This window comes from Pipistrellus kuhlii, unplaced genomic scaffold, assembly GCF_014108245.1.
Source record: "Pipistrellus kuhlii isolate mPipKuh1 unplaced genomic scaffold, mPipKuh1.p scaffold_m20_p_48, whole genome shotgun sequence".
Classification (NCBI taxonomy): domain Eukaryota; kingdom Metazoa; phylum Chordata; class Mammalia; order Chiroptera; family Vespertilionidae; genus Pipistrellus; species Pipistrellus kuhlii.
In genome coordinates, this window is record NW_023425549.1 from 744,989 (window position 1) to 761,306 (window position 16,318).

At 48.0% G+C, this 16,318-nt stretch overlaps 1 protein-coding gene across 1 annotated transcript; it reads left to right on the top strand.

Annotated features, from left to right (window-relative positions):
- The first annotated feature begins 708 nt into the window (after window positions 1-708).
- On the top strand, window positions 709-2,859 carry LOC118704929 (selenide, water dikinase 2-like). Its single transcript, XM_036413014.2, has one exon. It carries the CDS (start codon window positions 849-851, stop codon window positions 2,190-2,192), a length of 1,344 nt encoding a protein of 447 aa, XP_036268907.1. The 5' UTR covers window positions 709-848; the 3' UTR covers window positions 2,193-2,859.
- Window positions 2,860-16,318: the final 13,459 nt, after the last annotated feature.

Below are 16,318 nucleotides of genomic sequence, written 5' to 3' on the forward strand. Positions count from 1 at the left end.
GTATTCTGTGCAGTTATACCTTTGATATCCGCAAACCGCCCTTCGTGGATACAGCATAGATTCTCATATCCATTAACCAGAGGATACAGAAACTTCAGAAGAGAAAAGTAGGTGAGCTGCTGTGTTGTCTGGATGAGTCAACTGATGAGAGAGGGGGGGGGGGGGAAGAGGGGGAAAGAGAGAGAGAGAGAGAGAGAGAGAGAGAGAGAGAGAGAGAGAGAGAGAGAGAGCGCTGGTAATGGAGAGGACACCAGAACTGAGGCCAGTGTCTGGAGTCCTCAACTTCGTTAAAGTCCTTTTAAACTTTGCATTATTTTCATGCAGGAGTTTCCTTATCCGATTTCTTATCATTCTTTCCGATTTTTTCCACAGGTTATTTTTCCTCCCCTGGATCGATCCTATGCGCTGTCAAGCGACCTTTGAACCCTTGAGGTTTGCCAAGCCTGCGACCTTCCCGGTGCCAACCTGCTGTGCCAGCCAAACTGCCTCCAGGGGAGCAGAGATCCGCCTCCGAGGCGAGTTCATTCAAATCGCAGCGAGGCCGGCGGACCCGAGCCCCGCCCCGAGCAGCCGCCGCCAAGTTCGCAAGTTGGAGGCCGTTTGTCATACGTCAGTCTCCAGGCCTCAGGGGCCCGCCTCCGCGCCCCAGGGCGGCTATTGGAGGAGAGGGCTGTCAGTCAGCAGGCCCCGCCCCGGGGAGGCCGGCCCCGCGCGGCGTGGTCGCAGTTCCGCGCGCGAGTCGTGCCGGTTGCAGTCGCCGCGGCCACAGCGGTTGTCCGTCCGCAGGCGCCGGAGCCTGAGGTAAAGGCGGCCTCTCCTCCGTCCTCTCCCTCCCGCGGGCAGGCGCGATGGCAGACCCCGCGGCGGCGGGGGCCAGCGGGGAGGCGGCGGCCGTGGCAGGTTCGGCGGGTCTGGCGGGCTTGTCCTTGGGGCACGGCTTCTCGAGCTACCGGCCCTTCGAGCCGCAGGCGCTGGGGCTGAGCCCGAGCTGGAGGCTGACGGGCTTCTCGGGCCTGAAGGGCTGAGGCTGCAAGGTCCCCCAGGAGACGCTGCTCAAACTCCTGGCGGGACTGACGCGGCCCGACGAGCGGCCCCCGCTGGGCCGGGGCCTGGGCGGAGGCCATGAAGAGGTGGCCCAGGAAGCCGGCCTGCAGGTCATGGCGGAGCCCAGCCCGGCCTGCCCGGCCCTGGGCATCGGCATGGACTCCTGCGTGATCCCCCTGAGGCACGGGGGCCTGTCCCTGGTGCAGACCACCGACTTCTTCTACCCATTGGTGGAGGACCCCTACATGATGGGGCGCATCGCCTGCGCCAACGTGCTGAGCGACCTCTATGCCATGGGCATCACCGAGTGCGACAACATGCTGATGCTGCTCAGCGTCAGCCAGAGCATGACCGAGGAGGAGCGAGAGAAGGTCACCCCGCTCCTGGTCAAAGGCTTCCGGGACGCCGCCGAGGAAGGAGGGACCACAGTGACTGGCGGGCAGACCGTGGTAAACCCTTGGATCATCGTGGGAGGGGTTGCCACCGTGGTGTGCCAGCCCAATGAGTTCATCATGCCCGACAGTGCCGTGGTTGGGGACGTGCTGGTGTTAACCAAGCCCTTAGGAACCCAAGTGGCTGTCAATGCCCACCAGTGGCTGGACAACCCTGAGAAGTGGAATAAGATAAAGATGGTGGTCTCCAAAGAAGAGGTAGAGCTGGCCTATCAGGAAGCCATGTTCAATATGGCTACCCTGAACAGAACTGCTGCTGGGCTCATGCACACGTTTAATGCCCATGCCGCCACAGATATCACAGGCTTTGGCATCCTGGGGCACTCTCAGACTCTTGCCAGACAGCAAAGAAATGAGGTGTCCTTTGTCATCCATAATCTGCCAATCATTGCCAAGATGGCCGCCATCAGCAAGGCCAGTGGGCGCTATGGGCTCCTTCAAGGAACCTCAGCAGAAACTTCTGGGGGCTTACTGATCTGTTTGCCAAGGGAACAGGCTGCTCGCTTCTGTTCTGAGATAAAATCTTCCAAGTATGGAGAGGGCCACCAGGCGTGGATCGTGGGCATTGTGGAAAAGGGAAACCGCACGGCCCGCATCATCGACAAGCCCCGGGTCATTGAGGTCCTGCCTCGTGGGAACACGGCCACAGCTGTGCCTCCAGACCATCCCAACGCCTCTTCCGAACCTAGCTCTTGAGATGGAACAGCAGAAGTGGTTTGGGCCTTACAGCCTGTGGACACAATCATGGATGATTCTCAAGAACTGACTTTAAGAACAGATTTCCAAAGAAGGCTGCCTGCATAGGAGTTCCACAGTTGCCCTTTCTTGGTGATTGACTCAGCCCATCATCAGCTGCACATCCAAGGCCAGAGTGTCATTTTGGACTTTGGGGGAAGGTGGTTTTGTTTTGGCTTGGAAGGGGAGCTCAAAAACCTGTTTCCTCTTTCCAGGAGCAAAGTGAGGAAATTCCCATCTGAGAATTGGTGGGGGGGAATGCATATACATATGCAACTAAATTTAGACCAATACGGTTGATAAATATAAATTGTTAAGAAAGATCTTATAATGCAATAACAGGTTCTTTATTAGACTTTTCTGAAATACTGTCTCTTTCCTGCTCTGGACAAGAATTGAGCAGCTTGTCCAGTGACTGGAAAGGAAGACCTGCAGCCATCTGACCTGGTCTCTGTTAATGATGCCTCTTCCTCTAAACCCCTTTAAGGACTGGGAGAGGCTGACAAGCCCCAGAGCTCAGGCCATGGTGGTCATTAAGATGTTAAATTTTGTGTTGAAAATTTCTGATGATTTCATCAGTAAAGTGATTTCTAGTGAATTAAATAAAAAGCATTTTGTTGAAAAGTCACGACTAATGTTTGGATCCTTGGAGTTCTGAATCTTTCACAGTGTTATCAAATGAATCAATTAATACATTTAGAGTCTGGACCAAGTAGAGAGTTTTCTCACCTTTCCCTGATCCTGGACCAGGATTTAACCCCCAGAATTAGGTTTGCATTCTCCCCCTGAGTTGACAGCAAAGGACAAAGCAGACATACAAGGTGGAAGGACTAGAAGGTGGGAGAGGAAATAGCAAATGTGCCAACAGTCCTTGGAAAATGAAAAATAAGTGGGAGAGGGGTAACTGACTTAGCGGAATAGAGGCAGCCGAAGTGTGAATGCCTCCTGAGTTGGGAATACTAACAGGAAGTGAGGAGATATGCTCCAGAGGTCCTAAGGGACGTGGGATCAAGGGTGGGGATAAAAACAGATTCTGGCCCTGGCTGCTTTGGCCCAGTGGATAGAGCATCGGCCTATGGTCTGAAGGGTCCCTGGTTCTATGCAGGTCAAGCACACATGGCCAGATTGCAGGCTTATTCCCCAATAGGGGGCTATCTCTCTCCCTCTCTGTACAAAATCAATAAATAAAATATATTAAATATATATATATATATATATATATATATATATATATATATATATATATTATAGAAGAGAAAGATAAATGAAAATCATAGGTGGGTCAGGAAGTTCAACATCTAAGAAATTCTAGGAAGAGGTAAAAAAGTGTATGGAAGAAAGAAAATTACCAGAGTAATTCAAGAACATTTTTTAAAATGTCCACAGGAGAGGGATAGAGAGTTAGAAACATCGATGAGAGAAAATCACCAATCAGCTGCCTCTTGCACACCTCCTACTGGGGATGTGCCCACAACCCAGGTACATGCCCTTGACCGGAATTGAACCCGGGACCCTTCAGTCCACAGGCCGACGCTGTGTCCACTGAGCCAAACCGGTTTCGGCCATTTTTTAAAACTTAGAAGTTGTGTCACATACCTCTTAATTCCCACCATAGGGAGTGAAAAATGACACTAATTTTAATAATAATAGTCGCAAATATTTATATAATGCATACTGTTTGCCAGGCACCATTCTACGTGGTTTATATGTATTCACTAATTTAAAATTCCAACCCCATTTTGTCAATAAGGAAGCTGAGGTGCCAGGAGATTAAGAAATTTGCCCAAGCCTGGCCAGCGTGGCTCAGTGGTTGAGTGTTGAGCTATGAACCAGGAAGTTACTGACCAGGCATATGTCCAGGTTATGGGCTTGTTCCCCATGGTGGGGTGTGCAGGAGGCAGCCAATTAATGATTGTCTCATTGATGCAGGGGTCCTCAAACTTTTTAAAGTGGGGGCCAGATCACTGTCCCTTAGAGAGCTGGAGGGCCGGACTATATGAACTACTAATTCCTACTGTAACACCTCGGCTGCGCTCACTGCCCAAAAAACCTGGCAGGCCGGATCAGACTCCTCTGCGGGCTGTATGTGGCCCGCGGGCCGTAGTTTGAAGAAGCCTGCTGATGTTTCTGTCTCTCTCTCCCTCTCTGAAATCAATAAAAATATATTTTAAAAAGATATTTTCCCAAGGTTACACTATCAGACTTCTAGACAATGTGACTCCAGAGCCCATGCTTGTATTCACCATGCTCTCCTAAAATTTTCTGGGGAGAGGGAAGAACAGGTACAAATGATTGGGGATAAGTCTGGTAGCAGAGCTCTAGCCAGTTTCGCTCAGTGGATAGAGCTTTGACCTGTAGACTGAAGGGCCCCAGGTTTGATTCCTGTCAAGGGCACATGCCCAGGCTATGGGCTCGATCCCCAGTAGGGGCAGCCAATCATTGATTCTCTTTCATCATTGATGTTTCTTTTTTTTTAAATTAATTTATTTTTTTAATATTTTATTGATTTTGTACAGAGAGGAAGGGAGAGAGATAGAGAACTAGAAACATCAATGAGAGAGTCATCGACCAGCTGCCTCTTGTACACCCCCTACTGGGGATATGCCCACAACCAAGGTACATGCCCTTGACCGGAATCGAATCCGGGACACTTCAGTCCCCAAGCCGACGCTCTATCCATTGAGCCAAACCGGTCTCAGCATCATTGATGTTTCTATCCTCTCTGAAGTAAATAAAAATATATGTAAAGAGCAAACAAAAAGAAAATCAACAAAACACATATTGTCCTGGTCCTAGGAAGAGGCCTTAAAGGCCATCATTACATAAATAGGAAATTGAGGCTCAAAGAAGAGAAATAATCTTCCCAAAAAAATCAATATATTTTTATTGATTTCAGAGAGGGAGGGGTCCCAATAACCTGACTCCTAGTTTCCCATCACACACTCTTGTCTCTGGGATCTCAGACTGGCTCATGTTCTCCCCTATAACACCCACCAGCTTATGGGCCTCTACTACTTTGTTCTCCTGCTGCTTCCGCCTCTTCCACTCCAGTTTCCCAAAGAGCCTTGCTGGAGCAGTTGCACAGCCTCGCTCTAATAAGGAAGGTGGCCAAACTAATGAGTAGCAGAAGGGCGTGTGTGTGCATGCTCATGTGTGCCTGTCCCAGCCCAGCCATCCTGTCATTAGACATTTATCAGCTCGTGCTGGGGAAGTATCTTAGGTTTTTGTTCTGTTTGTTTGTTTGGAATATATGTTTTTATTGATTTCAGAGAGGGAGAGATAGAAACATCAATGATGAGAGAGATAATCATTGATTGGCTGCCTCCTGAAAGTCCCACACTGGGGATTGAGCCTGCAACACTGGCATATGGCCTGAAGAGACCAGGAATCAAACCATGATCTCCTAGCCCTAACCGGTTTGGCTCAGTGGATAGAGCATCGGCCTGCAGACTGAAGGTCCCAGGTTCGATTCTGGTCAAGGGCATGTACCTTGGTTGCAGGCATATCCCCAGTAGAAGGTGTGCAAGAGGCAGATGTTTGATGTTTCTAGCTCTCTATCACTCACCTTTTCTCTCTGTAAAAAGTCAATAAAATACATATTAAAATTAAAAAAAAAACACATGACCTGTTGGTTCATAGGTAGATGCTCAACCACTAAGCCATACCAGCTGGGCCAGAAACACATTAGTTTTGAAAAGACTAGGTGACCCAACACCAGAGGGACATGGGCATAGGTTTCTAAAGGGTTAATCACAAATGTGGACCAAAACACAAGACCAAGCACACTGTGGCCCTGAAAAAAGCAGGGAGGTCAGGACACCTAGATATATATGTCTCAGGGGAATGGTGGAAACTGACTGGATGTGGGGGTGAGGCTGGAAAGAGCATAGGATGAGGAGTCCAGATGACAGGGCCAATCATATGTGCAGGTCTGTGCCCTCTCCCCCATGAGGGCCTCCCTTATCCCCCAGCTCTGTGCTGTGCTGGATCTGGGTCTGGTTGGTCTTCAGAGGATGATGCTGTGGAGCAAAGAACTTGGATGCCCCTGCAGCTTCTTCACGAGAGCCTCACAGCTCAGCCAGGGGGCTCCTGGGAAGAGGGCTGAGGCAGTCCCAGAGGATGCCTCTTCCTCCTGTCAGTCTCCAAGGACATCTGACCTGTGAGCGCTAGTACTCCTGGTCCTTGGCTATTCAAAAACCTGAGATGCAGAAGACTCCTAAACACGTTGCTCTCCAAGTGTGTTTCATTTTCCAGTAGAAGTTTTTGAGTTCTTATTGGAGAAGCTCAGCAAATACCAAGGAAGGTGCTAGGGAAGGTAGTTGGCTCCTGAAACTTTCAGTTCACAGGTCCATAAGGCAACTCAATGCTCTCAATTTCAGGCCTGTGTGTCTACCGGCCTGCAGTTCATCATCTGGATGTCCTAAGCCATCTTAGGCTCCATGTTTCCCGAAATGCATTTAATATTTTCCCTCCCACCCAACATCCAGGCTTCTGTGTCCTCTTTTCAACAAATGGCAAAACTATCCGTCCATTTACTCAAGCTAGAAACCCAAGAAGTTTTCTCCCATCTCTGGTATCCAATTTTCATGTTGCCTAATCCAGTGGCTAATTCTGTGCTCTCAATTCACCCAGCAGCTCAGCAGCATCCAAATCAGATGTCCACTCCATCTGGAGCACTTTCCCCTCTTGCCTCTGTTACAGCACAGCCTGCCAATTTCCCTTCTACTCACCTGCCTCTCCTCTGCTGAACTGCTAAATGTTGGAGTACCTCAACTCATGTCTTGACTATGTATATTCTTGTATTAGCTATGCTTCTCCAATTCCATGACTTTACTCTCTAAATGTGTGAGACTACCAAATCTGAATCTCTCTCGAGCTCTCCTCTAAAGCTTACGCTAATAAATCCACCAGCCAACTTTACATGTATCTTCACCTCATTTTGTCATAAATCAAACTCCTGAAGCCACATGTGTTAAATCCTTCACCTCATCTTCAACATCACCTTCTCAAAGACAAGTTACAGAAAAACCAACTGAAAATGGCTTGAGCAATAAAGGATTTTTTAACTCGTATATCCAGAATCCTAAATTAGAGCTTTTCTGGAATTTGTAAAAGTAATTTGCCCAGCAATTATCAAGCATCCAGGTCCTGCTTGGGCAGTGTGGCTCAGGGAGTTGAACATCTTCCCATGTACCAAGAAGTCACTGGTTCAATTCCTGGTCAGGAGGGTGTGCAGAAGACAGGACACATTTATTTCATTGATATTTCTATCTCTCTCTCCTCCTTTCTAACTCTCTCTAAAACCCATTTCAAAAGATGTTTTAAAAACACTGCCTGGGCCAAAACCGGTGTGGCTCAGTGGATAGAGCCTCAGCCTGCGGACTGAAAGGTCCCAGGTTCGGTTCCGGTCAAGGACCTGTACCTTGGTTGCGGACACATCCCCAGAGGGGGATGTGCAGGAGGCAGCTGATCGATATTTCTCTCTCATCGATGATTCTAGCTCTCGATCTTTCTCCTCTCTGTAAAAAAATCAATAAAATATGTTTAAAAAACAACAACACTGGCTGGTGTTGCTCATTGTTTAGAGAGTCGGCCTGTGCATCCAAGGGTCTTGGGTTTGATTCCTTGTCAAGGACACATACCTGGCTGGGTTGCAGGTTCAATCTCCACCCAGGTCTGGGCCAATGGGGGAGGCAATCAATTGATATGTGTCTATCACATTGATGTTTATCTCTCTCCCCCACTCACCAACCCCCCACCCCCTGTGCTGGGCTCTAAGGATTAAATATGCAAAATGCTTAAAACAGCTACATGTTCCAGTTCATTCCTACCTCGTTCCAGTTCATGCCTCTCACTTTCCCTCTCTTTAGGGATCAATGGAAAAAATATCCTACGGTGAGGATTAACAAACAGCAACAAAAAAACAAAACAAACAAACAACAACAATAACAACAACAAAAAAATATATATATATATATATTTAAAACCATAAAAATAAATGAATGCAGGTCCCTTCCATCTTGTTATTTACCAGTCTCAGCTGGTGGGCTAGCTCTCCTCATAATCCAATTCTCACCTACCATCAAAGGTAGAAACTTACTATGTCTTTTTAAAAAAAGAACTAAGAACCTTTCCTAGGAGCCTCTAATAGACTTCCTTTATAGCTCTCCTTGTCAAGAACTAGTCTGCATGTTCACCCATAAACCAATCAATAATAGAGTAATGGGGCTGTTGCAAGCAGACATACATCAGCAGAGCAAGGAGGATGGACCAAGTACAGAAGGTCACCAGTGGGAGCCTCAGGTGCCTAGCCAGGACCAATCAATTGTAGGGCAAAACTTTGCCCCAGGGTGACCTTTCCTCCCCTAGCATATTGCTGGTCATGAGGTTTGGACCCAATGATCTTTCATCCCCTAGAGATAATATCTACACCTCAGGCCCTGACAGGTTTGGCTCCGAGCATAGAGCATCAGCCTGCGAACTGAAGGGTACCCGGTTAGATTCCAGTCAAGGGCATGTGCCTTAGTTGCGGACACATCCCCGATAGGAAGTGTGCAGGAGGCAGCTGATTGATATTTCTCTCTCATTGATGTTTCTAGCTCTCTGACCCTCTCCCTTCCTTTCTGTAAAAAAATCAATAAAATATGTTTTGGGGGAAAAAATCTACACCTCAGTTGTAATTCCTTTTTTTTTTAAATATACTTTTATTAGTTTCAGAGAGGAAGGGAGAGGGGAGAGGAGAGAGGGGAAAGAGAGAGAGAGAGAGAGAGAGAGAGAGAGAGAGAGAGAGAGAGAGAGAGAGAGAGAGAGGAACATCAATGATGAGAGAATATCATTGATCGGCTGCCTCCTGAATGCCCCTTACTGAGGATCAAGACCACACCTGGGCATGTGCCCTTGATTAGGAAGGAACCCGGACCCTTACCGTCTACACTTCCAGTAGGTGAGAATTGGACTCTACAGGCTGAAGCTCTATCCACTGAGCCAAACCAGCTAGGGCCTCAGCTGTATTTTTTTAGGCCCACATGAGCAACAAAACCAACCTCAGGGCCAGCTGCATTGATATGACCCCTGCCCTGGCAGTGGAGACCACACCCTGAAAGGACACACCTGGAAAAATGATGGCTATTCTGTTGAAATCTTCCTCTGGGACCGCCCCTAAAATCTCCACTTAAAACCCTTAGGACGGAAGATCCAGTGTGCTCTCCCTCCCAGGATCCTGTCCTTGCCTTTCCCCACCATACCCCACCCCACCCCACCCCACCCCACCTCAAGCACATTACCAGTTAGCTTCCTAGCTGGCAACCTCCTAGGGCCCTTCTTTACCTCTATAACTTGTTTCCCATTTCTTTCAGGAATTATCTTTTCTACCACTATGATTCACCCAATAAATACTCTCTTACAGTTTGAGTCTTGGCTCTGAATTTCTTCCTAGCCAGAACCCAAGTACTGAGATTGCTGAACCCAGATTCAATCATCCCACTGGTCAGACCCCTGGTGCAGTTCCTGCCGCCTACAACAGACCCACATAGTTAAGTAAAGAAGGGTGGGCCCCAGAATAAATCACTTCTGAAAAGATGAAGGTGTGAAAAGAGCAGCTGAGTAGGTAAACAACAGTCTTTACCATACCTTCCCTGGGCCATGCAATCTAAAGTTGCCCCCACTTTTCATAATGTTTAAATACATTTAAAATTTGTTTTCGTAGTACTTACCATTTGACCCAATATAGTGTAGGCCAAACAGGTCCAAGGTCAAACTGCCTGGAGTTGAAACCTGGCTACCACTTTACAGACAGTTGAGTTAAATGACTATCTCTGTTCCTTAACTGCAAAATGATGATACTACCTCTCTCATAGGTTGTTGTGATGATTAAATGAGTTGCTAGAAGGATTAAATATGTAGAATGCTTAAAACAACTACCTGGTTCCAGTTCATTCTAGCTGTATTCTGGAGATTATTATTATTATTAGAGAGAGGGGAAGACAGAGAGAAAAACATTGATGTGAGAGCAAACATTAGTGGGCTGAACAATATAAACTGATGAACAAAAATAGATCCAGAGACAAAGAAACACGGAACAGCCGGGACTGGTTTGGCTCAATAGAAAGAGCGTCGGCTTGGGGACTGAAGGGTCCCGAGTTGATTCCGGTCAAGGGCATGTACCTTGGTTGCGGGCATATCCCCAGTAGGGGGTGTGCAAGAGGCGGCTTATCAATGACTCTCTCTCATCGATGTTTCTAACTCTCTATCTCTCTCCCTTCCTCTCTATATAAAATCAATAAAATATATTTTAAAAAAAAGAAAAGAAAAGAAAAAAGAAACATGGAACAGACCATCCAACCTCAGAGGGAAGGCAGGGGAGCGTGGTGGGAGGATAAGAGATCAGCCAAAGGACTAGTATGCATGCATACTAGCATAATCAATGGAAACGGACCCTGGGGCAGTGGGAGTGGCGAGGAGGGGTTAATGGTGGGGGTGGGGGGAGAGACACATATAATACTTTAAACAATTTTTTAAAATATATTTTATTGATTTTTTACAGAGAGGAAGGGAGAGAGATAGAGCTAGAAACATCGATGAGAGAGAAACATCGACCAGTTGCCTCTTGCACACCCCCTACCGGGGATATGCCCACAACCAATGTACATGCCCTTGACTGGAATTGAACCTGGGACCTTTCAGTCCACAGACCGACGCTCTACCGCTGAGCCAAACCGGTTTCGACTAAACAATTTTTTTTTAAATCAGTGGGCTGCCTCCTGCAAGCCCCCTAAGTGGGAATAGGGTCTGCAACATGAGCATGTGCCCGAAACAGAAATCAAATCATTTTGGTGCACAGGAGGACACCCAACCAACTAAGCCACACCAGCCAGGTCTCTGGAGATATCCTTGTATCCTTATAATAAATTCCCCCTTTTTTCTTAAGCCGTTCATTTCTGGGGTTCTTAACCAAGTGCCCTTCCCTTCTCACTGCCCCATCATTTCTGAAATATGGTAGCAATCATACTCTGGTAAAAACTGCTATTTGAATTTTAACCCCACTATTCTGACTTTGACCTTCGCTTACTTGCTTAAACAATAGGGTAGTTACAGGAGATTGATTCCCACTGACTCAGTAGCTTCAGGGGTAGAAACTATAGATAACCTTTAGAGATTAACCTCTGAGTTCTGCTTCTGTATTATCGGCAAGATAGGGCCACATTCCAATGTTCCCAACCTTTAGAATTTAGAAAGCAGGAAAAATTCCTGTGGTTTGAACCTTTAAAAAGACTTGCCTACACCTGGAACACTGGCGTGTGGAGCCCACCTGCATGTGGTGCTCTCTTGGCTGTCCTGGCCAGTTTTTCTCTTTTTCTTTTTTCTTTTTTTAAAATATATTTTATTGACTTTTTTTTATAGAGAGGAAGGGAGAGAGATAGAGAGCCAGAAACGTCGATGAGAAAGAAACATCGACTAGCTGCCTCTTGCACAACCCCTACAGGGGATGTGCCCACAACTAATGTATGTGCCTGCAACCAATGTACATGCTCTTGACCAGAATCGAACCTGGGACCTTTCAGTCCGCAGACCGACGCTCTACCCCTGAGCCAAACCGGTTTCGGCCTGGCCAGTTTTTCAATAAATCCTTGCCTGCTTTTTTTTAATCAATCATCAGCCTCCGGTGGTCTTATTTTGAACCCAGGGTTCAACCCCACAACAATTTCCCTTTCCCGCCATCGGATGTTCATAGGGAAGTGACATGTCTGCACTCTCCCAGCCCTCAGTGTTTTGCCTCTTCCACTGGTAGAATCTGACACCTACAAATTCCCCCCTCTTACAGTTTTTATTTGCTTCAAGACTTGGATTGTGGATGTTGGAAATTGCCTTACTAAGCTAAAAATATGAAAGAGAGGTGAGATTGGCTGGTGTTAATGCAAAAATCTGAGTAACAAAGCAATAGCACAAGTCCTAATAGGTAAATGCTTAGGTTTCCTTATCAGCAAAATGGTCATTGTGCTAATGGTACTTGAAATATGGTAGCAATCATACTTGGGTAAAAACTGCTGTTTGAATTTTAACCTTGCTATCTGACTTCGACCTTCGATTACTTGCTTAAACAATAGGGTAGTTACGGGAGATTGACTCCCACTGACTCAGTAGCTTCAGGGGTAGAAACTGTAGATAACCTTTAGTTTTGCTTTTGTAATATGGGCAAGATAGGGCCACATTCCAATGTCCAGCAGGGTGTGACTGGGAACCAACCCTGCAGGCTGTCCCCAGTCTTTAGAATTTAGTCTTTAGGATTTAGGAACAGATAAGGACGGCCAGTCCTTTGTCCTGAGGGGCCAATCAGGGCTAGCCGAGGCAGTGACATCACCACCGACCTGAGTAAAACCCCTGGACTGGGCGAAATTCGCTCTCTTTCACCATGCTGCCAGCGTGAGTGGCACAGGGCCGATGCTAGCATGGAGATGGCTCTTTTGTTTATTGCATCGGACTCGGCTCCCTGGTGGTCCTTGGGGATCACGAATTCTTCTGGGATCCTCAGCCAGGACCATGAGGAACCCCGATCTGGAGAGCCTGACTGGCCGCGGTAGGTGTGTGTTTGTCGGTGTTTTTGTGTGAGCGCTCTGGAGGGACTGCCCCTCCATCAGGGCTCTTATCTGGGTGTTTGCCAGCTGCTGCGTCAGCCACAGTTTGAGCCTGGATTCGAATCTGTAATAAATTCTTGCTGGCTTAATCAAATTGGCCTCAGTGGTCTATCTCTTGGGGACTCGCTCCGTAACAGTACTGACCTAGGATTGTTATTTGGATGACAGTACTGAGTGTGGGATTACCATGAGCCATAGTAAGACTCAAGTTGATTTGAAAGGTGAGGCATACAACTGCTTAAGTATTGCCAAAGTTTGTAAATTTGGTTTGCCTTGTTATCAGAGGGACATCTTTTCAGATGGGATTGACTGTTCCTAAACCTGAGTCTCACAGTAGGGCCTTAATAGTTTAGTAACCCATTCCTGAGTTAAGCACCTAAGGTTTCTTGATATTCCTACTGACATCTTATGGCAAGTATCATATTGGTATAATTGGCCCAGGTTTTTCATTACCTGTATAAGAGAGGTATTATTATTATTATTATTATTATTATTATTAGGGGGTCAGTGCACAAATTTGTGTACATTGGAAGAAACTGTAGGCTGAGAGGCTATGGTAGGCACAGGAGCAGGTCTTGGCCCATCCTCTGTGCCCATGCTCAGCCCTGCCCTCCATGCCCTCCCTCCCATGTCTGCTGGCTCACTTTGATGACAGTGACCAGTGCCCTGCCTTGGTCTGGCACCTCCACTCACCTGTTCCACCATCACCTGGGGCGAAACCTGATATGTTACGTACTCTACTGCCTGCTGCCAACGCCAGCCATTTTTTGAATGCAGCTCCTGGTGATCAGTGCATGTCCTAATGACTGGTTGTTCAGTTGTTCTGCTATTCAGTGTATTTGAATATTAGAGTCTTATATATATCAACTAGAGGCCCGGTGCACAAAATTCATGCATGGGGGTGGGGGAGGTGTCCCTCAGCCTAGCCTGAACCCTCCCCAATCTGGGACCTCTTGAGGGCAGTTGGACATCCCTCTCACAATCCAGGACTACTCACCTGCCTGTCTGCCTGCCAGCCTGATCACCCCTAACCATTCCCCTGCCAGCCTAATCAATGCCTAACTCCTCCCCTAATGGCCTGGTTCTCCCCCAAAATGTTCTCCCCTGCAGGCCTGGTCCCCCCTAACTGCCCTCTCCTGTAGGCCTGGTCTCCCCCAACTGCCCTTCTCTGCTATCCTGATCACCCATAACTGCCCTCCCCTGCAGGCCTTGTCCCTCCCCTAATTTCTCTCCCCTGCAGGCCTGGTACCCCCCCCCCCCAACTGCCCTCCCTTGCAGGCCTGGTCCCCCTCAACTGTCCTCCCCCGTAGGCCTGGGTTCCCTCAAACTGTCCTCCCCTGCAGGCCTGGTCCCCCACAACTGCCTCCCTTGCAGGCTTAATCTCCCCCAACTGCCCTCCTCTGCCAGCTCAGTCACCCCTAACTGCCCTCCCCTGATTGCCTGATCACCCACAACTCCCCTCCCCTGCAGGCCATCTTGTGGTGGCCATCTTGTGTCCATATGGGGGCAACCATATTTGACCACATAGGGGTGGCCATCTTGTGTGTTGGATTGATGGTCAATTTGCATATTACTCTTTTATTAGATAGGATTATTGTACAAAAGCAAGCAAGAATTTATTGAGGCGCAGCAGAAACATACTTAGGGCAGTGAAACAAGGAAGGGTGTAGAAGCAACAGGAGAGCCTAGGCTGGGCTGCTTTGGCTTACTGGGAAGTCAGAGAAAGGGGGCCCTTGAAGACAGGTTCAGGGGGGTAGCCCCAGAGGAGCTGACACTGCTCACTGCTCCCCTGGTTGCAAGTCTCATGGGGTCCCTGGGAGGTTAGGAGACGCGCCTGTGGGGGAATGACAGCATGCTCCCTGGAGGGAGAGAGCAATAATGGAGGTATTATTAATGAGGTCCTCTAGATAGAAAGATCAGTGACTTGCTGAAATCCATCCACACTGAGCATTTTTCTGGCTTTAATTTTAGCATTTGGTCTGAAATATATATTAATAACTTATTAGGACAGCTCAAATAGTTTGGTACCCACACCTTTAAGATGGTTGGCCAACACCGAAGCATTCTGGGGCAGAGGCCTATGAGCGCACTCCTGGAGCTTGCTCCTATTGGTCCAGCCCGGGTAAGGGGCGGGCTATAGCCAGCTCCACACAAGTAACTGGCCTTTCCTGCGGCTCCGCCCCCGGAAGCAATTGCTAACGCCTGCGATTGGCCAGAACCTCTGCAGGCGGACTCGGAGCTGAGCATGGGGCTTTTCCGTGCTATCTGGGCAGCGGCTTGGTGGGCGACGTGTCCACTATGGATGGGGAGAGGCCTGGGGCTGCGGGGGGCGAGGGCCCCGAAACTGCCCGCCCCTTCAGCTTCAGCCCGGAGCCCACGCTCGAGGACATGTAAGCGGTCTTTCCCCGACCTGGGCCGAACAAGTCACCCCTCTCGCCCTTTTATTGGGGCGGGTCCCTCCACGTGTCGGAAGAAGTGTGCTGGTGTCCCAGCTCTGCTCTCTGCCCTCAGCCCTCTGACGAGCCTTCTAAGCTCATAGTCACGACGGGCCTAAGCTCATAGTGCACACCTGAGGCAGGGGACAGTGACGCCAGTGAATAATGTTAATGAAATATGGTAGCAATCATACTTGGGTAAAAACTACTGTTTAAATTTTAACCCTACTATTCTGACTTCGACCTTCACTTACTTGCTTTGTTCATTGCGCCATGGGCTTAGGGAAGATGAGTTCAAATTCTGGGCAAGGTTACAGGCAGAACTTTCTTTTTCTTTTCTTTTTCTTTTCTTTTTTAAAAAAATATATTTTATTGATTTTGTACAGAGAGGAAGGGAGAGAGATAGCGAGTTAGAAACATCGATGAGAGAGAGTCATCGATCAACTGCCTCTTGCACACCCCCTGCTGGGGACGTGCCCGCAACCAAGGTACATGCCCTTGACCAGAATTGAACCCGGGGCCCTTCAGTCCCCAAGCCGACGCTCTATCCACTGAGCCAAACTGGTTTCGGCCAGAACTTTCTTTTTCATTAAAGAGCCAGCCCTATGTACACTTAGTGGTTATCTCAATGCTGGCCTCGAAAACAATGCTGTTCTATCCAATTAAAAGAATGCACTTGGCATGGTATTGAGATTGTGGGCATATCTGGTCTCTGGCCTGCAAGGTCAGACAGCTAAGTTTCTCTTCATCAATCTTCAAACGGGCTAAAGCAAACTAGAAAGCAACATTTTATCTAGGAAGAAGAGCAGAAAATTCCAAACAACAGTTTGTTGTAGAACGGGGGTTTTCCTTCTCAGAACCTTTAAAAATAACTACCTGCCCCTAAAGTAGGGGTGTTGAACTCAATCAGAGAAGGGGCCAAAATCTAAAATCCAGCCTAAATCGTGGGCCGAATGGTTTACTGAACAGTCATAAACTGTCATTGTGATGGAAACGCAGCGGAGTGCAGTGATGACAGCGC